This window comes from Tyto alba, unplaced genomic scaffold (assembly GCF_018691265.1).
Source record: "Tyto alba isolate M040663 unplaced genomic scaffold, T.alba_DEE_v4.0 Super-Scaffold_46, whole genome shotgun sequence".
In the NCBI taxonomy this organism is placed as follows: domain Eukaryota; kingdom Metazoa; phylum Chordata; class Aves; order Strigiformes; family Tytonidae; genus Tyto; species Tyto alba.
Window position 1 is genome coordinate 4129862 of NW_024881322.1, and position 21814 is coordinate 4151675.

The following is a 21814-nucleotide window of genomic DNA, read 5'->3' on the forward strand; positions in this document are numbered from 1 at the left end:
GAAAAGCAACTAAGACATTCAAGATCACAAAGCAAGGATTTTTCCTTTCAAATATGAAAACCAGCTTTTGATACTAGAGCAATTACTTTCTTTAGAGATTTTAGATAAGGACAGAGACCAGTTACATTTGATACCCAGGTAAATGGAGATAATGCTAAAACCATTTCTAAAAACACAAGGCAAAAAATATGGTGGTATTTTGAGTGATATTGATCTAATGATATCCAGATTGGTTGATCAAACTTTGAGGAATGTGCCTAATCATAGTTCCTCCGAAGACAAGTTAGGAGGAATTTAAATTCCAATGCAAAGAAAATATTTTGAGGGTTTAGCAGACGTGCATTCAGGCTGACTCCATAGCTTTTGATAGGAAAGAATTAGGAAAAAATTTCAGGATTTTAGAAGTCTTCATAACTATTTGGGTGATTCTCATGTAGGAGATGGTACATCTGCCAGAATGGCTCACCAGACCCAGTTTTTTAAGATTTGGAACAGACACTGAGACAAAAGACCTGTGTGTGGTAGGTAACTATTTATTTTTGCAGTGTTTATAGAACTGTAGCACTTAGAGGGCTTATGCACATTAGGGTTTCTATTGCCTTACCTCTTTATAAAAATGCACAACTGTTAAGTTCCTGCCCAGAGGTCTTTTTTGACATCCGTGCTACTTATACATATATATATGGTCTGCTTGGCCATGCAGGTTCAAGAAACTTTGTACAGTTCTGCCTGTGAACTGCTTTTGGTTACCTAGGAAGAAAAAAAAATGACTTGAAAAAACTTGGGCAGCAACACAGCCCTAGACGTTTAAAGACAATTTTACATGCTATTGGAAGAGCAGGGCTGCCTGAAACAAAACAGGGATTGCTGGGTATTTGGTGAAGAGAAGCTCTGTGTTGGTGCCCTCTTTGCTTGAATAGTTTGAAATAAATTGAAAAACTAAGAAACTCTGTTTCCCTGAAAGGATGGGGTTTCTTATCAGCATCTTCTTAAGCGGATGGATTTTTTTCAGAAGGAAAGAGTGCTCCTATATATATGCAGACGAGTAGTAAATTTGCTAAATAGATACGTTTCTTGTGACAGTTGGTCCTTCCTGTTTCTGACTTGAGAGATGCTATCAAATTAATCAGTCTGTCTCTTGAAAAAGGCTCGGTCATCTTTGGAGAGATAGAAAGGTCTGTTCTTACCACATTGTAGCTCACATTGGGTAACTAGTGGTGAGGTAAAATCTTAATGAAATGAAAGACAGATGGGTTTGGGTTGATGGAAGTACTGTTGAGCAAAGCCAGAATTTAGCTGGTCTGCCAAGTTGAGAAACAGAAAGTGACTATATCAGGCTTACATCTGGTAAGTAGACACCCTTCTTCTGCAGGTGGGACACACCCAGTGTTTCCTTTACTTGTTTTTAACTTGATGTTGAAATTATCGGACCAAACCATTAATTACTTCGTCCAGTTACTACTACTCTGGGAATGATGAGTCCTGTTGTCTCTATGACAAGTGTACAAAAGTGTAGTGAACGCTGTTAAAACTTTGGAATAACTATTAACAGGAGCAGTTGCTTACTTTCCACATCAATTAGTATTAAGCTTATCTCATGAATTGGAAGAATTTTCATATCTGCCTCAAAACTAAGATTATTTTTAATGCCACTGTGGAGGTCCCAGTTTGTTACATAAACATCTAATACAGGAGTATTTATATGGATCTTAGTAATTCTGAGTTGCTTTTTCTTTTCTGTTTTTTCACTGATCAGTAGAAATCAAGAAAAGAGTTTCACTCATTCACTCACACAGGACAAAAACTTCTTTTTAGATGAACCCCTGCAGATTCCATAAGAGAGAAAGTTTTGTTAAGGTGTTACTTACATATTTTTCTCAATATTATTTGTGATTATTCCCATGTCACAGAAAGATCAAAGTCACAAAGAATGCTCAGCAGATAGCAGTTTCAGTGGGATATAGTTCTTTGATCAAAAGTTAATAAGATTGCAAAATTCAAATATAATTATTTGAAGGTTATTTATGTATGAGATGAATACTTAGTAACATAGAGTAACATTTATATTTTAAAGTAATGTTTAAAGGTAATTAGTCTTTAGGGTGTACTGTCTGGTAAACAACTCCTTTGCTGATCTGAAGTGTGAATTCCCCATAACACTATGGTAGTGATATTGGCCGATTTCCAGATCTCACAGGTTACAAATGAGGAAGGCATCAGCAGGAGAATTCTTAAGGTAACAAAACCCAGCACATGGAAAGCAAAACCTGACAGCTTCCTGTTAAAATTGTTGATAATGCCCCTTTGAATACAAGCAGCTTTAAATACTGACACTGCTTATTCCTGTGAAACTAGCATTGTTAAAATCTTCTTTATTTGTTCTTCTCTGTGTGTGTATACGTTTTCTTTCTATTTTTTGTATATGTATAGGTGCAATATAGAGGTACAGAGAGAATGAGAACCTCTGTGTGTGTGTTTATGCACTGAGTTCCTTTTGTAAATGCACTCTTACACTGGCTTATTGTAGACCACGGCCTACAGTTCCATTTATTTTTACTGGGCATACTCTTTTCCTTTGATCTATTTCCTTACACCACTAATAATTACCGTTATTTCCTATTAATATGGCAAATTATGCACTTTCTTTGTAAGAGAGGTGTTGGCCTTAGGTTACTGAAGAAATCTTTTACTATGGCTGTAACTTATTTTACGAAAGGATGTAATTGATTGCCACAGGTTTTGCAGTTCTGTTGGTCCTGTAATGGTATATGGCATTTTCACTCTTTGCTTTCTGATTGTTTTCAGTGCTAAAAAGGAAACACGAGCGTGTGAGCACTGACATTATCAAACTTAAAGTGCAGGAAATGGATTTCTGCACCTTGTTAATATTTTGTAATTATTTGTCCTGTCCCAGCTTGTGTATTTGATTTGCCCTGAAGGATCTGTGGAAATGTGCGTTCACCTTCCATCTTATACCATCACATAAATTTACAGTGAATTAACTAGGTGACTCACTGGATAATATTAACTCATTTTACTGATGCAAAATCATATGATGTTTTAAATATTTATTTAGAGTCCTTTGGCAGCACTTACTGACATGTTTTTTTTTTTTTTAATCTGGTTTGTTTGACAGATGTAACAACCTATTTTATAAAGAGTCTTACTATAAATTTTATAAGACAACATGTATTTTCTGACAAATGGTAGTGTTGTATAATGTTTCTTAGCAATAGGACAGAGTCTTAATGTGCTACAGCTAATGTGTCAAAGAGAAATTTAGATATTTGTGGTTGCATGCTAGATAATATATTTATTGTTGTGATAGATTCAAATTGAGAAATAGGAATGTGACGGTACTGGTAACCCAGGGTACCCAGTAAAATCACTTTGCAATGTGTAAGAAACATTTCAAAGCAAAGCCTTGAGGTCTGATAGAATGAAATTAGTGTGGCCATTTAACATGAATCACAATAGCTAATCCCTCAGTGCATGCTGAAGCTGGCACCATTAGTTCTAATTTCCATTAAAGCAAAGGAAGAAGGTCAGTCTAGAGGAGTGGCTGGACTGGAGCAGCCTGTATCAGTTCAACACATTTATTTCTAGGCTTTGGTTTGTTGCCAGGCTTTATCCAGCCCTTCAGAGCAGAGCAGCAAAGCGGGGCTGTGCTAGTGGTACTTTGTTCTTGCTTTCCTTCCCACTGCTCCTGAAAAGCGGAGCAGGATGACGGGAATGGGAGGAGGAGTGTGGCTCTCTTCCCCCCAGGGCCAGCCCTCTTGGCAGTTCTTCTGCCAGCAGGTTTGACCCTTACTGACCAGTGAATTTGGGTGCAGAAGGAAGCAATTTCTTGGTTTGAAGAAATTGGAAGTAAAAATCCAAGCAAGAGGGTAAAACTAGGACAAAAGAACACAGCACAGGGAATCAGCAAGGAATAAATAAGGAAAGCGAGTAAAAGGCTTTACTAAAGAAAGCAAAAATACTTGACAGAAGTGATAAAGCAGAAAAAATAAGGAGCGTTACCAAGGCATATGGAAATTTACACTGTGCATGGAAAGGCTGCATAAACACAAGGTTCATGCTGAAAAAGTAAAAGAAAATTTCAGTATGCGTACCCTTTTTAGCAGTCATTTAAGTATTTTGCAGTTAAATAAGCTTTGTTCAGATGGTAACAGTTTTAATATGAAGTTCTAAGCCTAAAAATTACAGTGTTATTAAAACAAATTCTTAGAAATGTGTATGTATTTTATGTAATACAAGTGATCTGCTTATGCCTTTATGTATTGTTCTGCATAAAATTTAACTGAGGGAAAATGGGATTACAGGGTTGGCAGAGTTTAAAAATAATAAAATTAAGTAGTTAGAAATCATTCCTACATTTTTTCTAATCTACACCTCATCCTAAAATCTTTTTCTGTAATTGCTGATATAGTGTAGGGTGTACCAAGACACTAAAGCAGATCTTAGAAACAGAGTACACACTAATATCCAGCATATCTACGGATCATTGTTTGTCTTCATGTTACAAAGCTGCTTAAAAATTCATATCTCTTCAGCCTGAAAATAGTAGCTATTATACAGCTTTAATTTTCCGTAGCTTGTTCTTTATTGAAAAATAATTTCATAAAGCTTTGCTAAGAAATTGCTGATAGTGTTAGAGGCAGAAAACCACAAAAATTTGAGTGTCTCTGGTAGCAATGCAGATAGCTCTGAGAAAGGGGGCTCTGGAGGAAGAGCACCTGGGGCACAGCAGTGCTGCTGAGTACAGCAACTCACTGATGCAGCACACAGGAGTACTTTGTTCTCGTGAAAAAGCAGACAGGCAGGCAGAAGCTTTACCAATCAAGTGCTACATCACTTCTGAACAAATGCGGTAAAGAACCTGTAGCAGAGAGATTTTCTTCCCACTAATTTGTTGGAAAAAAGGAAAAAAGTTTTGTTCACTCATCACGTAGGAAGCACGTAAGGGGAAATTCTGCTTCACTGGAGTAAATGAGAACTTTGTCATTGCCTTCCAAGAAAACTAGACCTTTACCCTTTGCTAGGCTGTTTAAAATTACTACGGGCATAGCAGAGTAATTTATACATATTGGTGCACCTATATATACCTATAAACACTGATATACGTATATCAGCTGTTATAACTTTACTCATTTTGAAGAAATGCAGAGTTACAAACTACTAAACCAACCTTTTACTCATTTTCAAACTATCTGTGCAAGCTAATTCAAAGTTTATTTTGACTCTCCTACCTGTATATTAGACCATCTTTTGTAGTTCACTGAGTAATGCTTCATGTCCAGTTATACATCTTTAATGAAAATGGCAAGTTTAATAAGCTGTATGTGTGTATATCTGTGTAAGTGTTGTGAGATGAAGAGTTTCTCGAGGCCAGGCCCCAAAGTGACGATAAGCAGATGCCTAGGATAGAGCAAAAAGCAGGGCTCACATATATTTAGTTCCCTGTAATATTTTCTCATCCTCTGCCCGTGCTTAGTTCAAGAACTTCCTGAGCCAGATCAAACCATAAAATCCACCGTAATGCATTCGAGTAATTGTCTTTATCTGATCAGATAGATATATTGACTTAAATATATTTTTTTCAAGCAAATCAGTACCTGTAACTGATCAATACTAATGCTTATCCCAGTGTTTAACTAAGGGAAAATTGATTGCCTGTTTTTCCATGTGTGCATAGTCTTCCCAAGGCAGAGGGTACTTGGCAGAACGGGAATTTACCTTGCTGCAGGTGTCTTTGGTGGAACAAGGAATTCTGTCAGTGGTGCTGTCGCTATGCTAAAAGTATTTGTAAAGGGACCTTTAATGTACTTTAAAATTGGTAGAACTGATTTGTTCAGAATATTTATAAAATTACTGTAACTAGCAACTGGTTACCAGCTCCGTATTGATTATTTTTCACTGGGCTGTGAATAGTCAATAGCGGAGCCCCCACAGGAAGTAGAAGGAAGTTTGTCTTTGAAGAGAAAGGCAAGAATAAAAATATTACTGGAAACTGTATTTTAAGGACAAGTACTTGGGGCAGGAGAGCAAACTCTACAAGGGAGGAAAAGTAAAATGACCTGGCAGGTCCCTTCTGCTGCTGGTCTTGGATTCCTTGCCTATGAAACTCTTGAGTAGAATTGAAAATAGCTCTTCTTCACCAAATACTTTAAACATTTAATAGTTTTTCCAGTTTTTACTGCAGTGAAATGTTATTTTTTTAATACTGTGGTAACAATAACGTTAGAATTAAGCTCACTTTCCATGCTGATATAGCAGATTAGCAGAGAGGCAAATTCCTTCTTAGAAAAAGCCCCTTCAAAAGAGTGGTTGCTTTTGCTATGTTTTTGCCCAGCACTTAGTGTGGAGGTCTAATTTCTAAACACGTGGTTTCTACTTCGAGTATCTTTTCTACTTATACTGTTCAGTTGTTTGATTTCTCTGGTGACATCTGATGTATTTGTCAGGCTGAAGCTTCTTGCCGGCTGCAAGAGAGACGGAAGTTTTGCACTCACATCATAGTGCCTGGTGTGTGGTAGCAGGACAGAGCGCAGCCATTCACCCTACGTATTTATCTGCTTTTTATATCAGATTTATGTCACAGATAGAAATGGCCAAAAATAGTGCCTGAATTTGGGGTTTTAGTTTCATATGTAGAGTCCAGTCTAGATTACCTAATTAATTCCCTGCATAGAGAAGTAACCTTTTATTATTATTATTACTTGCTTTTTGGAAACCAAATAGGGCTCTGTACGGATCCACAAATTAATGAATTTAGAAAGAGATGTGAGCCCAGGTTCTAACTCAGGCCGGCTGGGCTTGGGCTAGGCCGAGCCATGCCTTTGAGTCTGCTGGCAGAGCAGAGAGTGGACAGGGTGCTGGTGCTCAGGTGTGGGGCTTTGCGTGCCTGGGTTTCAGTGACGGCCCAATCTGCGGCCAGAAAGTAATGGGATTATGGGATTTTTTTTTTATCTTCTTCTGAGGGTTGGACATAATTCATTTTGAAGGACCATCTCTGCTTTTCACACAGCCTTTGGCCTGCTGTTGCTCGGTTTACAAGGAGACATGCTCATGATCTTAGATTATTTTTTTTCCCCCCCTCCGTTCTTTTTGGGGAATTAAGTAGTTTAAACTAGTCTTTTGCCTTTTGTACAATAGGGTTTGTTAAAGGATGTTGGCAAAAACTCTGTGGGTTTTGGCACGTGTAATACTGGAACAGATGTTGTGTGGTCTCCTTTGCTAAACCTCTACAACGTGGGTTTATGCACCCCAGGGAGGCTTGTGTCTATAACCCAGCAGGTCCCTCACAGCCTTCAGCTGGAAAAAATGGGAGCACAGAGCTCATACAGCTTTGCTTGGCTTGAAAGCGTTAGACCGAAGCGTATATTCTCTCAGAAGCTGTAGCGAGCCGTGTATTTTTGCTGTCACCTGAGCGCTTTATCACTCAAGCAGAAGAGCGAGGCGGGAGGACCGTTGGCTACCTCGCTGCCGTGCCACTGGCCGCCTCCGGGCCCTTCGCCCCCGGTGCTGGTGTTTTCCTCAGATGCCGGTTCACTGGTTTCGCTGTTTCTCAGCCGTGCCTCCCGAATCATGAGGCAGGGGGAGTGCAAAGCCCACGAGCTTAAGGAGTAAATGAGCGTGTACCGAGCAACCTGGTTCTCAGCCAGGCTGTTGCTGCTCTTGCAGTTGGTATGAGGCTAACTCAGCTACGCCTGCGCTTACGCCTCAGTGTCAGGCACATCCACCTCTCAGGGGTTTGTGTCCAGAGGCCTAATTAAACTGTCAAAGTGCTGGGCAATTCTCTTCCAAAGGGTAAGTGCCTGCTCAGGCCATCCTGCTTAGCATATGAGCTTGTTAAACTTCAGAGCGGAGGAATGGTTTGTTTTACCCATTTTCTCTTGATTGTAACTAGTAACTGCAAACTGGTAATTAACATTATCCAAAACTCCCGATAAAATAAGTTTTATCGCAGCTCACCCTGAGATCATTAAAACATTGTTGACATGCTACTAACCTAGGAGCAAACTGTATCCTTAAGCTGTAGCAAAGTCTGCCTGACCCAGGTCATAAAATTAAAGAAATATATGACTGAGAGGCGCAGAGCCAGAGGGACTGTGGAGTCCGCCCCTCCGCTCCTGGATGTGAGCAAGGTCATGTCACCTTTTGCATCGTTGCTTTTATAGCTGCTCAGTAGTTTCTGACTCCAAAATCTATTGACTGGCTGTTTACTGGACGAGATGTAATTGCATGGACTAAAGGGGACAGCATCTGCTAGGCGGGTCTGGCACCCTGTGAGTGCGGCCAGAGCACACGCTCTTCCGCAGGCATTCGGACGTAGTGCTTGACATTGCACATTTATCTTTCACTTTGCAACTACGTGGTCAGTTACAGTGAAAGAATTGAATTTTAAAAAGTATGACCTACAAGAAGATAAAAATAATGTAAATGTTCTCAGGGAGCATATGTAAGCTATACTTCTGAAGAAAATACCACGATACTATCTAATGTGGCTTCTATTATTATTTCTGCGTTTTTGTACTATCTACTGAACTAAAATGAGGTTCAGCAAAGGGTGACTAATACCATAAGAATACTGCAATAAGTATTAATTAATACTTTGCAATTTAAATCAGAGACATTATGAAGTAGATCATAAAAAACCTCAGAAAAAATGTACTACAAATGGGGTTGCTTTGTCTGCTGTGGCTCACAGTGCTATTAATCAGGCACAGTACTCCAAGGCACATATTACGTGATTCTGCAAGTTTTCCTGACTCTGCACTTACTAATTTTGCAAACTTACTGTTTCATTAACACTGGCTTTTTGTGCTTGGTATTCTGTCATGAATTAGACATACAGGAAAGAAAAGAATTATTTTTTTGCTGTTTGCTGCTACCTGTTCTTTGTTGTATCAGATTCCAAGTCTAGATCTGTAGAGTCCAGGCAAACTTCTTTGTCACAATTTCTGAAGGAATAACTATAAAAATCTCTCAGCCTGGAAGGGACCTCATAAGGTCTCTAGTCCAACCCCCCTACTCCAAGCAGGGTCAACACCAAATTCAGACCAGGTTGCCTGGGGCTTTTTCCAGTCAGATCTCCAAGGACAGAGACTGCAAAATCTCCCTGGGCTCCTGCTGCAGTGCTTAGTTACCCTTGTAGTGAAATAATATTATTTGTGGGGGGGGTGTGCTTATTTTTTTCTGGCCACTTTGTTTCTTGTTCTCTTGCTGCGCACCTCAGCAAAGAGCCTGTCTCCATTTTCTTGCTTGTAGATACTGACAGGTGTTTCAGCCTTTTCTCACAGGGCACGTGCATCAGCTCCCTGCCCATCTTGTGTCCTATGGCTAGACTCCGTGAAGGGGATCAGTATCCTTCTTATACTGGAGGCCCCAAAACTAGACACGATATTCCAGAAGCAGCCTAGAGGTAAGGAGGATAATAGTTGCAGTGTTTGCTAACTTCTCAGTCCTCAAAAAGTTAAATTATTGTATTAGTTTACAGAGTCTTTCTCATGAGAGCTACACAGTTCAGCATTTGTTTATTGTTATCTTCAGTTTAAGATTCTTCTCAGCTCCTCAACAAATTCTGAATTTTGGCTGGTTTATACTCGGGTATGACTTTTCTTTATAGAGAGGTGTTTTCAGTGGTTTGCAACATCAGAGACGTTGGTCTTGGCTCTGCTAAAGAAGGAAGTTGTGAAATTGTTCCTACAAGTCTTTTATCATAATACTTAAATGGGGCATGGTGGGGGAACTGCATTCTGAAAATCAATAGCTTTCAAGAAGACTTAAGGGTTGTACTGGATGAGTTATTGAAAAAAAGTATACAGTGTTATATTGTGGCTGTGTGGTATATCACAGAAGTCCTGGGATTTATAAACAGGAGTATACTAGTATAGAAGGTGTTTATTACTGTTGTAAACAATCATCGGTTATCCTTTCCAGCTATGGCAACTAAGAGGTTGCTGAAAAACTGGTCAGAGTCAGAAATGAGGCTTACAAGTTACCCCAAACCTGAAGTCTTTAAGCTCCGTTCCCTGCAGAGTGTTCAGTGCCACATGTGAAAACCGTGAAGGACGGTTTGTGGTTCCAGTTATGAAATTACCACAATGTTCAAGCATTATAATCAGTGAAAACAGACTTCCATTAAATAAGGATTTTAAACTTTTACACAGAATGAAATATTGGGTGAGGAAGAGGCTTAGTGAGTTTTGAAGTGGGTGTTAACTTGCCTGTTCTGTAACTGGCTGGTACTTACGGATCAAGCTGATACAGTTCTTGCAGTTGTCAGCAAACAGCTCAAGGCCCAGGAAAGTACATTTGTTGTGTCTGTACACCATTAGGGAAGAATAATTTTAATATATATCCATCATGTTTTCCTATAATAATTTGAGAAAGTGAGAAAGATGCCATGGAACACTATGCTTGCTTTAAGCAGTAAACTGCTAATGAGCTGTTCCACGTGGTGAACGCAGGAAAAGCAGAAGATGGAGTTGCTGATTAGAAACATCTGCCTTTGTGTCTTTTTATATTTAACGGTATGGCCATTTACATGTCTGTTCTTCATATGTACAAATGTAGGTATATGTTGAGTATGCAGACGGAACAGCACCAAACCCGTGGGTCATTAACTCCTGGTTTCATTGATTTTTACTCTTAAATGCTTTTTATATTTTAAAATTGTTTTCCTCAGGTTGTGGTTGAGTTGTCAGCTGACGTTAACACACGCAGTGATAAAATTAAGAATACTTAGAGGCTGGCTTACCAAGGCAGAGCATAAGTGGAAAATAACAGTGTTCCAAGCATTTGACAGAGAGCTCAGCAAGCGCAAGAAATCAACGTTAAACAGACAACCAGAAGTGAGGAATGCAGAGACTGTTAGCCACCTGATAAAATGTTGGCTGTCCGGTAGAAACCATATAGGAAGGTTGGTTGATTAGATTACGAGCGTGTATGCGAAACGAGCACTGGTGACAGCAGAAGCCCTGGGTTATCCCTGCCGTCCCCTCGTGCAGCAAGAGGGTCACGGGTGGCTCTGCGAGGCAGGGTTTGTGGAAGGCAGCCCACGCTTCTCAGCCACCGGGGCGTACTGTCTTGGTTTGGGCTGAAATAGAGTTAATATTCCTTTCCGGGGACTAGATGAGTGCTGTGTTTTGGATTTAGCTTTGGGGTTGGTATGGGAAGAATGCTGATAGCACACTGATGTTTTCAGCTGCTGCCGAGACTTCAAGGACTCTCCGACTCCCCGTGTCCTGCCCGTGCGCAAGGGCACAGGGAGCAGGGAGGGAGCACGGCCAGAGCACCTGACCCAAACTGGCCAGTGAAATATTCCATATCATGGAACGTCATGCTCACTAGATAGAGGAGGGGTGGCTGGGAAGGAGCTCTCTCTCTCTCGCTTCCGGGATTGCGACTGTGGGATCTTGGTATCTCGGGGTCTCTGGCCGGGATCGGGCTGGGGATTGGTCAGCGGGTGGGGAGCAATTACGCTGTACATTGCCTGTTTATATATTTCTTTTTGTTTTCCTCCCATCATAGTTATTGTCCTCGTTTTAATGCCATTATTAAACTGTTCCTATCTCAGCCTGCGAGTCCCCCTTCACCCCTCTAATTCCCTCCCCCATTCCCGGGAAGGGAGGGTGACCAGCTGCGGGGGTTGGTCGCCGACCAGGCTCAAACCACGACACGTACCCTGGCCGTGCTCGGGGCGCGGGGCGAAGCCGCGAGGCCTCTCGCCCTCCGTGGGCTCTGTGCGCAGGGTTTGGAAGTGGCGGTGGCCCACGGCTCCCCTCCCACCCCACGGGCACGGCCTGGATTTCCAGCGAGGCCGTGGCTTGGAACAGAGCCCTGGCACGGCCGCTGGTAGCGACCTCGGCGAATCGGCTGGTTTTGCTTTAGTCGAGCTCTGTGGCATTCCTGTGTGTTTCTGTTAGTTCGTGCTTCTGGCTGTTTCTTTTCCTTGCCTATATCAAGTAGTATCGTTCATAGCAATAACTCGTGAGACCAGGCTTCCGTAAAACCCCTTAACCGGAGAGTTTCCAGTTGTTGATAACTACAGTCAATATCCGGTGTGCTGAAATTTGTGTTTCTGGTTGTGAACACACAAAGGAAGTAGCCTGATTTCCAGGCTTGGTATGCAGCTGCATTTGTGGTGTGATGTATCTGTTACGTTTTATTTAAGTATTTTGAGAAAATCTAACGTTGAAATGTGGTGAAAACGAATTAATTGGTAATGCCTATTTGTAAACCGCATTGAAGAATTTTTGGTGTTTCTACTGAAAGTACTGCCTAATTACATTCCGTGTGCTTTACAAAGAAATTTAAACGTAATAAAATGGAAATAGGAAATCTGCTGAATTACAGCAGATAAATATTTAGAGCAATTCCTAACAGTAGAAATTTAGAATAAACTACGCCGTGGCCCCACTACAATAAACTAATATTAAACGTATGCTTCACTGTATATTGCATGCGTGGGCTGCTGTGGCTGGGCGCGCTGCATGAACCAGACCATGAAGTTGGCACAGCCACACAGCGGGAGGGAGAGGCGGGACGCTGAGCGCGGCGCAGAGCCCGGCCTGGCTCGCGCGGGACGGTGCCATCAGCTGCCATGCACCCCCCACCTGTTTTGCAAAACCAGAAGCGTTAAACCTTTCGCCAGTGACTCTCAGCCGATAATAAATGAAGAGTGGCTTCTCGAGCCGACTCGCTTCTGAACTAAGCCTCCCGTTAGTTTACAGAGGCTTTTAATACCCTTCAGCTGAACGTTGCTTTTCTTTGTCATTATGCATCTAGGAGGTTTGAAAAGTAGATTGAGAAGTTTTTAATACCTATTTTGCTATATTTTTAAAATACTACCTAAAACTTACAAAGAGGTGTCTTTCTGATGGAAGAGTAGTTGACTCAGTCTCACAGGTTCGTCAGTGAGCCTGTTGGGGTCATCAGGGGAAAGGGGATCTTAAAATGGACCTTGTCAGTTCCTTTCTCAGTTTTGGGGAAAAAAAAAAAAAATCACTCCCATTCCCACATGTTGTTCTAGAGAAATATTTTCCCACTAAAAAGGAATGTTTCCTTTCACTGTAAAGGAAAAGAAAATTTAAGAATTCTTCAGCCTGAACTTTGAAAAGAATTTCACTGTCTAATGGTGCCACCACATGTTGCTTGCTGAAGTAATAGCTCTTAGGGGAGCCTGGTGCTGTTGGGTACTGCAGAATATGTTTTGCTATTAGAAATTATAACGAAGAAATGAAATATGCAGCTCTTGTGGTTCTCACGTTGCTTATGATTCATTTCCTGAAATATGAGAGTGACTGCATTTGGACTGGTTTTGCCCGGGCTGTGTGTGCCATGGCAGCATGTGAAGCTAATTTAAGAGGTTTTTCTCACTGAAGAAGCTGAGAAATTTGGTTTTGTCATATATTTTAAATATACGAGCATAAGACTGCCAGCATAAGAAAATACTAGCGTAAGATTAGCTCAGTTAAAATTAGGAGGGCCTTCAAAAATAAATGACAGTAGTACCGCTTGTACCAAATTTTTGGACAGATTACTATCTAGTCATCATTAATAGTCATGTGCTTGGGGTTTTTTTCCAGACTTTGGCAATCCCTGCAGAAATCAGAGAATAAAAATAGCTTTACAGTTTTCTACCTTCCTCATCAATCCCTGCGTAATTACAACAACACTCAGAATTTAAGAAAATAGTTCTAAAATAAGAGAATTAGGTTTGAATTTGATGAATCCTGAACTGAATTAAGTTGCTGTCTTCGATATCTTTTTAAGGGTTTTAATAGGGGTAGAAGTCACTTTAATTAAGATGCTGTAGTTTTACACGGACATTTATTTAAATAAGCCAATCAGGATGCAGAAGAGGAATCTGTATTCCAGCACTTAGCTGTGGATTTTTTTCTTCACTGTTGCTATGGAGAAGCATATAAATATTTGTATCACAAACTAATTTTACTTCCCTTGTAGATGGCATGGAAATACAGATAAAAATGGTAAAGAAGAGTTATTGTAGGTCAGTTTGATCATGCAGAGTAATGTTTTGGAATGGGCTCAGGCACAGACTAGCGGCAAAGGCAAGTTAGAAGGTGTTGTGTTAAAGCAATCTTGACATCTTGATGTTAAAAAGTGTCCACTGTATTTGCAGTTTCCTCTTTTCCAATTTTTTTTTGATGGCATTATTAGGTATTTGTCTTTCTAATAACTCACACGTACTGGGCTATTTGTAGAAAATAAAGTACAAGCATAAAAGGAGGGACTTTTAACTCAGCAGCACATGTCCATCCACCACCGGGTGGATGATATGGAAACTACACAGCTGCTTAGGATTTGGAAGCTGCGTGAATTATTTCTTCATGTGAGCACTCGAATTTTTTCATGTCCACACCTTTTTTTTCTTTTCTTTTCTTGTCAGCCAAATTGCTGCGAAGGAGGCAGTCACGCTGGACACCAGCCTGTGGCCTCCCGAGTTCCATCAGTGCTGGGCATCTCCTCGCCGTTGTTCCTCACCCTGTCCTTTGGGCTGGTCTCCACCTAGTCTCCTTCCTTTGGCTGTTGTCTCTCGGTCTTTTTCTTTGGGGACCTAAGTCACTGGAATCACTTCTTTAGTATATCAGGGTGGTTTCCGGACTTCCAGATGTTGCAAGACCTTTAGCTGATAACCCCAGGTGATACGTGAGAGATGCCTTTGGCACAGCTTAAACTGCGCTCGTGTTGCCTCTGTAAATTCTTTATTATGAAACATCCTCTTTAACGAGAAGCTTCAAAGAGTGGCTCTGGTTTCTCTTACTCAGCAGATACTTTCGACACCTGGAATTGTTATTCTGGTTTCACAGTGAGATCTCTCTGGTGATGTCCTAAGATACAGTGAAAACAAAAGCGGTTAACGACAGGATTGGAAATAACACACGTCACCATAGCAGTCTGCTACCTCCTTCTTATATAACAGAATGTTTTCGTTCAATTTGACAGAAGGAAAAAAAAAAAAAAACAGGGTAATACAGAAATACTGAATAACAGTTACAGCTTAACATTCGTGCAGTGGGATATGGGGAGCAGCATTGTCAGTAGTTCATTGACCTTTTAAGTTTACTTAAAAACATAACTATTTAAGGCTAAATGACTTTTATGAGTTTTTTAAAAATAAAAAACCCTTCTACAGTATTGAAGACATCACAGCGAACTAAAATTTTACATCTGTCAAGAATGTACCTTAAAAATGTGCATACAACTTGGCCAGTAGGTAGATTCTCCCCCCTGACCGAGCAAATTGCACGTGTGTCTTCAGAATGAGTGTCTGCCATAATAATACCGTAGTGCTTCACTGGGGTGAGCATTTTGGTTATCTGAAGCTTATCTCGAAGAATTATCCTGTAGCAATCTGTGGTTCAGAGATAAGCGTTCTTAATTCCAGCCTGGCGTCGGTCTTCCTAAAGGTTAAGAGCAGATTTCCAGCGAGGCCCATCAGCTGTTCCGGCGCGCGCTTGCTGCCGGAGGAGAGGTACGGGGGCTGCCCATCACCCTGCCCACGGGCCTGACCAGAGAGGGGGGTCGGGGATTTCCAGGAGCCGCGGTGGCAGCTCCCACGGGGCGCTGTCACGAGCACGGCTCTCGCCTAGGAGTGGCAGAAGGCAGCTCCAATACACCGGGCGTTCCCCCCGGCTTTTCCTTTTGCCGTTCATACAGCAGTTCCCCCTGGTCATGAGTCAGAGGGAGAAGGGCTTGTTCTGTATCAGTTGGGCCCAGCCATTTCAGCATAAGGCGTTATTCATCACAAAAATAATTAATTAATGTACATACTGCGTCATCATTCGCTGAGTCTTTTGGGGGGAAAAAGCAATACCTCTGATAAAACTGTGTCATTTTTAGGTGTGAGGCGTAACAGACTTGTGGTTTTGTTTTTAACTACCAAAGCTCGAGTTACTTTTTTGTGTAGTTTCGTTATTCAGTTGGATTCAACAGTGTCCTGCTTTCAGATTTTGTGTAATTCGTCATGCTACCATTGCACTGAGTGCATCTTTTCTTTTTTTCCCTTCTCTCACAGCAAATGAAGCTTGCAGCTGAGTCACTGGAGGAATAAACATGAAGGAAGGAGGATGACTAAAGCAGTCACATGTGAATGCGGGCACCTCTTGAGCATTTGTTTATGGTGATGTGTAGCTCTCAGAGTGTGCACTCTACCATCTCTTCAGTAGGTGGCACCTCCTTATATGATACTTGGTAAATATTCTTTGCCTGACACTGTAAAAATGGATATTTTCTTCTGCTCTCTTTGTTTCTTCTATGCAACTGTTTGTGACGCTACCACCAAACAAAGCACTCCAGCTTCTGCTAGGTCTGGTTGAAACCTGCCAGACTCACTGTGCTTCAAGTGATTGAAAACAGATCCTGTGAGTAAGCATCCAGAAGCTAACTAGAGTTTTCAATTGCAACTTTGTAAAAGTAAACAAAGAAGGTAGACAAGTATTTAATTCACAGTGTACTGTGTAACTTTGGGGTTATTGCCCCGTTTGTTCCTTTATTACAATAACTAATCAATCCTGCATTATTTCAAAGACTTGCTTATTAGCTACTGTTTGCACATAGCAAATGAATTTAAGTATTTTATATATTGCATAATGAGATACACGATTGCTCCCTGTATGATCTGAGAAATAGTTGAACATAAATATTATAAAGCATGCATTACATATTCCTGTGTTCTAGTTATCTAACTAAGCCCCAGCTCAAATCTTTCCAAAAGCTGATAAAAAAGCATTCAGTGGGAAGCAGGTTGCTGATCAGTAATTTATGAAGTGTATTTATTTTCTAATTTACATTAGATTTTGGTATGACTTCCCTGGATCTTGAACTGCAATATTGTATGAATGGATCTTCTGGTCAAATGAACTGATAGTAACAGATCAATTAAACTTGATACTTGATATACCAGTACTCGTGTATGTAGTGAATATCTATTATTTTTTTTTTCCTTGCATTTCACACAACGGTAATTTTCCTAATGTTTCATTGTTTTCTGACAGTAATAGGACCAAAATCTACAGTGTTTGTTCCTGTGACCTTGAGACAGTTTATTTTCTCCTGCTGTGACCTTCATCTTTGGTAGATGTAACTTACCTGTGTGTGATACTTTTGGAATTCTGTTTGGAGAATTCTGCTGTTAAAATAATTAAGGTATTTGCCTACTTTGCACATTTCAAATGCAGGGGCCCCCCCAGCAGAGTAACATAACTAAGCCAAAATAATGTATTCTGTCTGGAATTTAAAATTAGCATTTCTCAAATTCTGCAAGCGTGACCCAGTAAGGAACGGCTTCGTTCCCTGGGGAAGAGGAGCAAAACTGTGCTGCAGCTGCCGCCTCTGTTCCTGCTTCTCCCTCTGCACGTCCCCCACGCTGCTGCTATTTCGGGGGTATCTCAGGGGCCGCTGCTGTTTCACAGCCTGTTCCTGAAGCCGTGGCGGGGCCGTGGCTGCGCAGGCTCTGCCCCGAGCAGCCACCGGGGATCTCTGGGACGAGCGCATCTCCCGCCCTGCAGCCCTCTGGAGAGCCCCAAACCGAACCGTTTTTTGAGGAGGGGACCAGCCCGTTCTCCATGAAGGCCCCGCAGCTTCTTTGCAGTTTCTTGCCCACGGTGGTCTGAAGCAGCCCACGTTCTCTGGGTGTTTTGCTCGTGCTGCCCAGTCCGTGGTTTTGAGTGAACAGTTGAGGAGAAGAAAAGCCTGCGGGCTGGGGGACGGGCTGGTGGAGGGTGTTCTTGTGAGCTTGTCGTAGCCATTTTGAAGGGATTCTGCTGGTCTGCTAGTTTGTGCTGGTTTATGAGAGTAAAGTTGGTGTGTTTTGCTGATGGCAACTGTATCAGGTGTCTGGAATAATTTACTGAGGTGGGTTAGAAAAGAAAGAGAGTTGTATCTCAACCGTGATCATGCGAAAAAAAAAAAAAAAATAAGTAGACTTCTGCAAAACTGACTTTGTGCTTGTCCTTGTTGTTCTTCCATTTTCCTGCTTTCTGTGGACTAACAGGAAAATCTCTAGGAAGGTTTAAGTAAGTGGTGCTCCTGCCTTAGGCAAACCCCTTCAGGTCTGCTTAGTTTCCCTTTCTATAAAAGGGGATAATACTGTCCTTTCGGTGGATTCTCCACCTAAAGCTAGTAAGTATGGGGGAATTGTGACCTCCTGCAGTGCAAGTGGGAAGTACGGGAATCCTTTGTTTTATAGGGATTAGTTTGTTCCAGATAGTGAGAGAACTCTTATTTTAGCATCATCATGATAGAGAGAGGGTTTCTGTCCTAAACAGCATACGCTCTAGCTTGCTGAGGAATGTTACCTGTATATTGCCGGGTAATATTTTTGTCACTGAGTAAAATTTAGCTACTGTGCCTCTGTTCATCTGTAGGCTGCTCTTTGTCATTTTGCTGAGGGTTTGCTGTATTTCATAGTGTTTGATAGGAGGGTTTGGTGGGTTTTTTTTTTTGTTTTTTTTTTTTTTTTTACAGTCATGATGTCGTCGGTTTTAATTTCTCATTTGAGAGAAAAAAATGTTTGTTTATACTTTTGAATGTCTCTGTATTATTTTTTTCTGCTATAGGTGCATCTGTAGAAATTGTGGGATGCTAGGGATGAAATTTACTGACAAAAAAAACCTGTTGTCCGACGAAAATATTAGAAAGAATAAATCATATAAGGTACTTACTTGTAACTGCCATGCACAGCGTGTGTAATCTATATGTCTGTTCCTAGTCTGGGTAACTGAAGTGGAGACTTTATTTTCCCGCGGTGCAGAGCTGACCGATGAGGCCAGGGGTCTGGTTTTTTCGGCGTGCGAGAGAGAAGGGCCCCGGGGGGGAGAGGGGGACGTGCACTGAAGCGAAAGGAAACGCAGCCACCCGGGTCGGAGGGGTCCGGTTCCTGGTAAGCCCCTTCCCTCATCTTCCTCGGGGCCCTCGAGCCGTTTGCGTACAGCAAAGGCTGAAGCTGCAGCTGGGGCCCCTCGGGCAGATCACGGTGGGTTCCGGCAAGGGGGGAGCGGGCTCCGGGGGTCGGGGCACAGCCTGGCACCCAGCCCCAAAGCCCCCCCACCCCCCGGTGCCAGCCTTGGCCTGGACCTTTCGCTTGGGCGTGCGGCAGTTCTCCTAATGCCTGAGGCTAAGTGAGAAAAGAAGTTCACCTCCGGTCTCGAGCTTTGGGGAGATACCTAGGATGAGTCTGGAGGCCTCTCGTTTGGGAAGAGGACTCGAGGGGAGGAGCCTGTCTCTATCCATAAGGTTTGAATTTTACGTGGCTCTTTAGCAGCAGCAATAGCAACCAAGAAAGCTGTTTTTAAGGAAAAGGGCAGTCATAACTAATTGACTGGTGATACAGAAGCTCTCTCATCAGGTACGTTGTGAGCCACGGGTCTAATTGTGTGGCCCAAAAGGATGTGCTGACTTAAGATCTCTACTGTCCTTGCAGGACTGCAGCACCTCCTGTGAACTTGAGGATGGTAGAAGAGGAAAACACAGACATCATTACCTGAGGAAAGGTTCCTCTGGAAGCAGGCAAGCAATTCTGGGTATTTTAGCCTACCTCGACCTGAGGGAATAGATCTCGAGTCTCATCCAGAGACTTGCACTGATTGGGTTTACTTCCTTATTCAGAGAAGCGCAGCCAGGGGGAACCACACCTTCTGCTGCCATGCGATTCCTTCAGGAAAACTCTCCTGTGCCTCATCCCGGGCTGGGGGCGAGAGCCAGCACCGGGCTGGAGCTGCCAGCCCTGGCACCTGTAGAGAGGAGGGATCTCCCTGCACCCCACTGCTTGATAGAAAACACGGTGGCGATGGCATCTGTCATCACTGGTGTGATGAAGGCCAGCCTGGGCGCGGTGTGAGAGCTCACCAGCCCTCCCTGCTGGCTCCCAGGGCCGCTCCCAGGCCTTGGGCACTCAAGCCCAGAGCTTGAAAAACAGAGGGAAAACCAGATCCTTCCCTCCTGCCTCCCCCAGCCCTGCGTTTCTCAAGAGGAGAGTAGTGAGAAGAAAGAGGATGTTTCAGCAAACCCTTGTGTAATTAATTGCTAAGGAGATCTGACATGACATGTCTGAGAGCCTGCTGAAGTCCTTACAAAAACCCCATCCTTCTTGAGTCCTCTGAAGTATCAAGTATACTTGCATTTTTCATATGCCATAATCCTTCTACCATCTGGGAAAGTGAATAGAGATTGTAATTTTTTTTTTTTTTCTTAGTATAATAGACTTTACTGTGTCACTAATTCAGGGTTCTCGACTTCTAGAAATTGATCTAATTTGTAGTACACACAGCTAAGCCAAAAGGAGTCACGTTGTTAAAAGTAATTACAATTTTACACTAAAAAAAAAAAAAAAATAGCCAGAGCTTGTGCTTCAAGGGAAGGACAGCAGTGCTCCAGAGAAGGGCAAGCTGGCTGTCCCTCGAAACACTGCACCTTCGTGACTCCAGCGAGGGCCCCGCTGGCTTCACTCCGTAGGCAGCTGAACCAGTGAGTCACTGTTACGCTTTCCCAAGTACAGTCATGTCAGCGTGTTATTACGGAAACACCTTTTATTGAAAGCAAGTCATAATCTGGAATTAATGACAGACAGATCTGTTCTGATTCACCCAAATCAACTTAACCATGGGAAAGGCTGGCGGGGTGGCTTGGTTGTCTCTAATCTTTGGGATGTTCCAGTTTGCCCCGATAGCTGTTTATTGCCAGCCCTCCACGCTGGGGTCTCTCGAACTGGCTCGCGCATTTCTTTAGTTGCTCATGAAAAATTCACTTAAAAAAATCTGGCCTGGGTGAAGCAACTACTGAGATGTTAGTGCTCGGCCTTGTCTTAAAGAAAGAGGAGGGTAGTTCAGGATTTGTTAGGCCTTTCCTCGCTCAGGCGTGGCCAGAGCCCCCCCAGTTCCTTGGCCGTTCCTCCCCTGGTGTGTCCCTCCCCGCCAATGGCAGGGGCCCAGCTGCAACAGCCCGTGGGTACAGCTTTGCACAACCAGCCCATCATAAAGCAATCGTACGTTAATTGCATATAATTACAGAACCTGTTAAATGCCATTAATCCTGGTACGTGTGCCAAGCACCCCGTGTCCGCGCCGTCTCTGCCTGGCTGCAGTTCACGTTTCCTGAGCGGTTAAATCGCAGGCCCCCTGCTAAATCACTGCCGAGGAGCAGGTTGTGCTGAACCACCGGGGACGTTGCTGTGGGTGAACTGGTACCAGGCAGGGGGTGCCAGAAGCTGCACCCCCACCCCCCCCAAGCTGTGGCAGGGACTGAGGGGGCAGGAGGGGCAGAATCTTGGCAAAAGTACAGCAAGCAGCAGCAGCATTACTCTCCTAGCTCCACCTTGTAAGTGATGACAGGGAGAGCACACCCCTGGCGTGGAGCTTAGGTGGTGTTCTCTCGTTCTGTACTGACATACCCAATTTTAGACGAAATGTGCAGGAGCAGATGTTTTCCAGCACATGGCAGTCTAAACACTGCAATGTGGGGCACGGTTGTAAAACGTACACTGTGAAGCAGTTGGAGTAAATAAGTGGAATTAACTCCCGGGGTCCTGTTCCGTGTGTCCTGCTCCGGCTTCAGATCTTGGGCAGTTTGTGTGGCATCTTTTGGTGCGATCCACATGCCCTGCTACTCACTTCTCATGTGTACCAGTGGTTTGCTTACTCTCACCCCTCCTAGATTGCAGAGAATACTACTGGATTAAGTTTGGAATAAAACCATTTCATTTATACTGGTGAAACTTCAACTCACGTCGTCACCAGAAAAAAAAGCTTACACCCCCCCCGCAATGCAGATGGGGAAAACTGGTCAATGC

At 42.7% G+C, this 21814-nt stretch overlaps 1 protein-coding gene across 2 annotated transcripts in view; it reads left to right on the forward strand.

Annotated features, from left to right (window-relative positions):
• ANO10 (anoctamin 10) overlaps positions 1–16932 on the forward strand; it is a 123987-nt gene extending 107055 nt beyond the window's left edge. For both annotated transcript variants that reach the window (XM_032991269.2, XM_032991270.2), the window contains exon 13: positions 16046–16932. In XM_032991269.2, coding sequence (XP_032847160.2) covers positions 16046–16081 — 36 coding nt within the window. In that variant the 3' untranslated portion in view covers positions 16082–16932. The remainder of the gene's footprint in view (positions 1–16045) is intronic.
• The last annotated feature ends 4882 nt before the right edge of the window (positions 16933–21814 follow it).